The 6,696-nt window shown below is 52.7% G+C and overlaps 1 protein-coding gene across 1 annotated transcript; it reads right to left on the minus strand.

The window, feature by feature from the left end:
- Positions 1 to 4,419: 4,419 nt before the first annotated feature.
- On the minus strand, positions 4,420 to 5,516 carry LOC134413913 (olfactory receptor 14J1-like; the record flags this gene model as incomplete). The annotated part of the gene is made up of 2 exons (XM_063147934.1): positions 4,420 to 4,425; positions 4,797 to 5,516. Coding segments are annotated over 2 exons (726 nt in total), but the record flags the coding sequence as incomplete, so codon positions are not given.
- Positions 5,517 to 6,696: the final 1,180 nt, after the last annotated feature.

Consider the following 6,696-nt stretch of genomic DNA (forward strand, 5'->3'; position numbering starts at 1 on the left):
TTTGGCACAGTCAGGCCAGGCCAGCACAGGCCATGCTCAGCAATTGCTTGTGTGTGTCTGGCCTTGCTGTCAGCCCTGGCAGCGGCTGCGTGGCCCCTTTGTGGCCCTGTGCAGGCCCAGCCATGGTGGCCCAGCCCCTGTGCAGGCCCAGCCCAGGCCAGGAGCATTGCGGCTGGGAATGGCCCCTGTGCCGTGGTGCCCACAGCAGCCTTGGGGCTCTGTGCCCCATGGCCTCCCTGCTGGGCAGCCTCTGCCAGCTCCTGCAGAGCCCGTGGCACCTGTGGGGCTGCACAGAGAGCCCTGCCCCAGGCTGTGCCAGCCTCTGGGCCAACAGAGAGGCAGCCAGGGCTGGCCATGGCTGGGAACAGGCCCTGAGCCACGCAGGAGGATGGGGCTGGGCCACAGCCAAACTCAGCCCAGGCCAAAGCTGGGCTCAGCAGCCAGGGCTGCCAACATATGGGCACAGAGGCTGGCACTGACAAATGTCCTGGGCCCCCTCCCTGCTCTGTCCATGCCACCAAGGGCACAGAGCAGCCTCCTCTCTGGGCCACTTGCCTGCTTGCAATGCCTTGTACAGGTGCTGGCCCTGCCCCACAAGGCCTGGCCTGAGTCCTGCCCCTGCTCGCTCAGCCAGGCTGAGATGGACTCTGATGGTTTCTGGGCCAGGCTTTCGGAGCCCAGCTCCCTGCAAGCTCTGCCAGCTGCCCTGAGCTCTGGGCAGCACCAAGGGCCTCTTCCCAGCCCAGCCAAGCCGGCTCTGGCCCCACAGCTGTGCTCAGGCCAGGTTGCTCTGGCCACTGCCCCACGGCCTCAGCCCCTGGCAAGGGCACAGCAGCAGCTGCAGTGCCACAGGACTCAGCCCCAGCCATGGGGGAAGGTGCTCGGCCAAGGCTGGTCATTCAAAGGAGGCTCCCTTGCTGCCCTGCTCCCCTCGGGCTGAGGGGCTGAGAGCTCTGCAGCCCCTGCTGCCATCCCATCTGCCCAGGGCAGCACAAGAGCCGTGGCCTTGGGGCCCTCAAGAGCTGCTCCTGCTCCAGGCCCAGGGCTCATGCCAAAGCTGGGGCAGGCACAAAGCTGTGCCCATTTCTGTTCATTGCTGCTCGCATGGGGATGGATCCTCAGCCTCTTGGAGGTTGCTGCTGAATTTTCTTACTCCAGAGGCCTCTTCTTTGCTGAGCTTTCCTGTTCAGGAATTCAGTGACAAAAGCTCATAAATATTTGTTCAAAACACCCAAACAAGAAAAGGCCCTGGGAATATCTTAAATGTTCAATTCCTCTGTGGTTACGTAGAAAGATTTCAGAAATGTTTTCAAAGTGAATATACTTTTTTGAAAACAATGCAGATGTTCCACTGCCACATTTTCTGAAAAATCACTTTGTCAGGATTTCTTCCCCTGGGAAGCTGAGATGTATCAGAAAAGAACGAAAACAATAATTATCTGATTGCTTCTCGGTGTTTGATACTTTGGAATATGGTCTGGAGATTGTTTACCAACAGTTGCATGTTTGATTGGTTTCCTGTTAATTGTTTTTACTTAATGACCAATCACCATCAGATGTTTCAGACTCTAAGGAGTCAGTCACGAGTTTTTCAGTAACATATGATATGATATGATATGATATGATATGATATGATATGATATGATATGATATGATATGATATGATATATAATATAATATAATATAATATAATATAATATAATATAATATAATATAATATAATATAATATAATATAATATAATATAATATAATATAATATAATATAATATAATATAATATAATATAATATAATATAATATAATATAATATAATATAATATAATATAATATAATATAATATAATATAATATAATATCAGCCTTCTGAGAACATGGAGTCAGATTCTCATCCCTCACCTCCTCCTTGGGACCCTCACAAACTCAACATAGACCGAACTGTTTTGTCCTGCTTTTGTTTCCTGTTTATAGATTGATATCAGCAACGTCCAAATTATATTTATCCCCAGCATTTTCAAATGCAGTCTGAAAAGATATGAAAATCAAGGCCCTCTAACTGGCTGTCAAACAATATCACTTTGTTCCCCTTCCCCACCATTTCCCTCCAACCCCTGGCACTCCTATGGATCAGGAATGGTGTGGCCAGCAGCACCAGGGCAGTGATTCTTTCCCTGTGCTCAGCACAGGTTGGGTAGCGTCTCGAGTGCTGTGTCCAGTTCTGGGCTCCCAATTTAGGAAGGACATGGAGGGGCTGGAGTGTGTCCAGAGAAGGGCAACAAGGCTGGGGAGGGGTCTGGAGCAGAAATCCTGTGAGGAGTAGCTGAGGGAGCTGGGGTTGTTTATCCTGGAGAAGAGGTGGCTTAGGGAAGACCTCATCACTCTCTACACCTCCCTGACAGGAGGGTGCAGCCAGGTAGTGGTCGGGCTCTTTTTCCAGGGACCATTGACAGGACAAGAGGACACAGCCTTCATCTGCACCAGGAGATGTTTAGGCTGGACATAAGGAAATATTCTTCACACGAAGGGTGATTGGGCATTGGAATGAGCTGCCCAGGGAGATGGGTGAGTCACCATCCCTAGAAGTGTTTAAGGAAAGACTGGATGTGGCACTCAGTGCCATGGTCTGGGTGACAAGGTGGTGTTGGGTCCCAGGTTGGACTTGATGCTCTCCAAGGTCTTTTCCAGCCTGGTGGAAAGCCTGGATGATTGTGGCACTGCAGGGCCCTGGGGAAGCAAGGGGCCATTGTGACACTGCAGGGCCTAGTGGCACTAAGAGGACCATGGTGACACTGTGTAAGACATGGCAGCACAGAGCCAAGGGGCCATTGTGACACTGTGGGGCTGAATGGAAGCAAGGAGTCCATGGTGACAGTCTGGGTCCTGCTGCAACCACTGAGGCCACTGTGACACTGTGGGGCCTTGTGGAACCAAGGGGCCATTGTGCCACTGCGGAACCAAGGAGACCCTTGGGAGAGCCTGGGGACAGTGGAATCAAGGGGCCATTGCTCCATTGCAAGGACTCTGGGAACTGAGGGAACAATTGTGACACTGTGGTGCCCCATGGAACCAAGGCTCCCTGGTGACACTGTCGGATCTTGTGTCACCAGGGCTGCATTGTGACACTGCAGCACCAAGGAATTCATTGTGGTAATCTGAGGCCTCATGGAACCACAGAAGCCACTGTGACCCTGCAGGGCCTTGTGGGACCATGCAGAGCATTGTGACAGAGCAGGACCTGGTGTCATGATGGGGCCATTGTGACACTGAAGGGCCCCATGGAACCAAAGGGCCAGTGCTGCTCCTCAGGGACTCCTGGAATGAAGAAAACATGTTTGACACCATGGTGGCCCTTGGGACCAAGAGGCCATTGTGACACTGTGGAACCAAGGAGAGCATTGCTGCACTGCCAGACCTCACGGAATCAAGGATTCACTGTGACACTGCAGGGCCTTGGGGCACCAAGGGGCCATTGTGACACTGCAGGGCCCAAGGATCCCAGGGACTTTGTGACACCCAGGGGTCCCATGGAACCAAACGGACATTGTGACACTGGGAGGCCTCATGCAATCATGGAGACAATTGGGACACTCTGGGGCCTCATGGAACCATGGTGACACCAAGTTGGCTGGGAGTGTTGATCTGCTAGAGGGTAGGAGGGCCCTGCACAGGGCCCTGGGCAGGCTGGATCCAGGGCCCAAATCCAACAAGGTTTAACAAGTCCAAGTGCTGGGTCCTGCACTTTGGCCACAACAACCCCTGCAGCACTACAGGCTGGGGACAGAGTGGCTGGACAGAGGCCATGCAGAAAGGGACCTGCAGGGACTGAAGCACAGCAGGCTGGACATGAGGTAGCAGTGTGCCCAGGTGGACAAGGAGGCCAATGGCTCCTGGCCTGGATCTGGAATGGTGTGGCCAGCAGGAGAAGAGCTTCTAGTGTGCCAGCACTGATCTGCCCTGCAGCTCTGCACATGGACATTGCTGCTGCAGCTTCAGAGAAGGGAACACAAGGGGATCTCTGGAAAAAACTTTGCTGGGAGATCCTTTAGTTCTTTTAAAGTCACCAAAAGCCCCTCACAGACACATTCTGTAGCCACAGGGAAGATTGAGAGAAACAAAATGAGAAAAGGCAAAACCAATGGCTTATTTTTGTGGACAATATTAAAAAACTGAAACATGGGGTAAAAAAGAACAAATCCACAACCAAACCCAAAAGAATTACCAAAGCTGATTTATATTACCTGGCCTGTCCCTGCTGCAGCCCCGGCACTGCCACCCCCAGGGCTGTGCCCGGCCCCGAGAGCACTCAGGCCCTACAGCAACACCAGGGCCACCAGGGCAGCGGGGCAGGGCCACGACAGCAGCACTGGCAGCACCAAGTGCTGCTGCTGCTGGGCACAGCTGCTGGGCCAGCACTGCTCTGCCCCTAGCTCTACACACAGACATTGATGCTGCAGCTCCAGAAAAGGCAACAAAAGGACATCTCTGCAGAAAACTCCGCTGGGAGATACTTTAAAACTCTGCTGGGAGATGCTTTTGTTCCTTTAAAGCCACCAAGAGCACAGCTCCTCATTGACACAGTCTGTGGCCACAGGGAAGGTGGAGAGAAACACAATGAGAAATGGCACAAACAATGATATTTTTTTATGGACATTATGAAAAAAGTTAAACCAAAAACAAGACCTTCAAAGATGAAATCAAAAAGAAGTATGAAAGATTACTTTTATTGTATGTGATTTGCAAACCCTGGCCAGCAGTTTAATGCTTCTGAAACCATCCAGTCATCACTCTCCACACTGCAGCCTTGAGCTCCTGGTTCCTCAGGCTGTAGATGAGGGGGTTCAGGGCTGGAGGCACCACCGAGTACAGAATTGACAGGACCAGATCTAGGGATGGGGAGGAGATGGAGGGGGGTTTCAGGTGTGAAAATGTGCCAGTGCTGATAAACAAGGAGACCACGGCCAGGTGAGGGAGGCAGGTGGAAAAGGCTTTGTGCTGTCCCTGCTCAGAGGGGATCCTCAGCACAGCCCTGAAGATCTGCACATAGGAGAAAATGACAAAAAGAAAACAAACAAATAGCAAACAGGCACTAACAGCAATTAGCCCATGTTCCCTGAGGTAGGAATTTGAGCAGGAGAGCTTGAGGATCTGTGGGATTTCACAGAAGAACTGGCCCAAGACATTGCCATGGCACAGGGGCAGGGAAAATGTATTGGCTGTGTGCAGCAGTGAATAGAGAAAGCCACTGGCCCAGGCAGCTGCTGCCATGTGGGCACAAGCTCTGCTGCCCAGGAGGGTCCCGTAGTGCAGGGGTTTGCAGATGGACACGTAGCGGTCGTAGCACATGATGGTCAGGAGGAAAAACTCTGTAGTCGCGCAGAAAACAAAAAAGAAGACTTGTGCAGCACATCCAGTGTAGGAGATGTTCCTGGTGTCCCAGAGGGAATTGTGCATGGCTTTGGGGACAGTGGTGTAGATGGAGCCCAGGTCGGTTAGGGCCAGGTTGAGCAGGAAGAAGAACATGGGCGTGTGCAGGTGGTGGCCGCAGGCTACGGCGCTGATGATGAGGCCGTTGCCCAGGAGGGCAGCCAGGGAGATGCCCAGCAAGAGGCAGAAGTGCAGGAGCTGCAGCTGCCGCGTGTCTGCCAATGCCAGCAGGAGGAAGTGGCTGATGGAGCTGCTGTTGGACATTTGTGTTGCCTTAGCTAGGGGATCTGTAAAAAAAGTAATCATGGAATAGTTGTGTTTGGAGAGGACTTTAAACATCCCAGTACAGCTTGGGGGCACTTTTCCCCTGCCTGCCCAGGGCTCTGCTGCCTGGAGCTGTTCCTGCCAGCAGCTGCTTCCCTGTGCCCAGGGCTGGGCCCTGCCAGTGCTGCCAGAGCCCAGCCCAGCCCTGTGGGCTCAGCTCTGCCTTGCAGACCCCTCCCAGCCCTGGCACTGCCCAGGGGCAGCTCTGGCTCTTCAAGCTCTGATGGTAAAGTCAGAGCAACCCTGAGGAGGCTGGAAATGTGACACTGATGCTGCCTCCAAGGGGTCCTGTGGTGATTCGTGTCACAGCCTGGTTTTTTTAGGTTTAAGAGAAAATTTTTTTTTTTTTTTGCTCCACCTGAATTGGAAAATGAATATCTATGTGGAATTTCCCATTCAGGCAACCTAGAGCAGTAAGCTAAAAAAGCATGATTTTCCTTTTTATGAAGCCCCTGGCCTTGTTGTGCTCCCTGCATAATGAACTTAGAAATATTGTGCAGTTAAATGCCATGCTGGGAGCAGTCCTGAACAATGCAGCATCCTCTCCACACAAGGACAACACTTCCAAGCCTTACCGGCTGTCTTCCCCAACCCAGACCTTGTCCCCCAGTACTGGGAGCAGCTGCCAGGGCTGGCTGAGAGCTGTCCCTGGCAGGCAGCAGAGTCCCAGCCCCAGCCCAGCACCCTGGGCTGCAGGACCCTGCTCTGCAGGACAGCCCCGGGCACCCCTGGCTGCTCTGCACAAGAGACAATCAGAGAATGTACTCACAGCGTCTGTAGGGATGTTGGGATGTTCCAGCTTTTAGAAATCACTCCAGGAGCTGCAGCTGCACTGTCCTGCAGCCAGAGGTTCCTGTGCCAAGGGCTGGCAGTGATTCTGCCCCAGGCACTTCTCAGCACCTTCCCAGCCCTGACTGATTGAAGCTCTCTGTGCCTCTGTGCTGTGCCTGGG

This window comes from Melospiza melodia, unplaced genomic scaffold, assembly GCF_035770615.1.
Source record: "Melospiza melodia melodia isolate bMelMel2 unplaced genomic scaffold, bMelMel2.pri scaffold_61, whole genome shotgun sequence".
Classification (NCBI taxonomy): Eukaryota; Metazoa; Chordata; class Aves; order Passeriformes; family Passerellidae; genus Melospiza; species Melospiza melodia.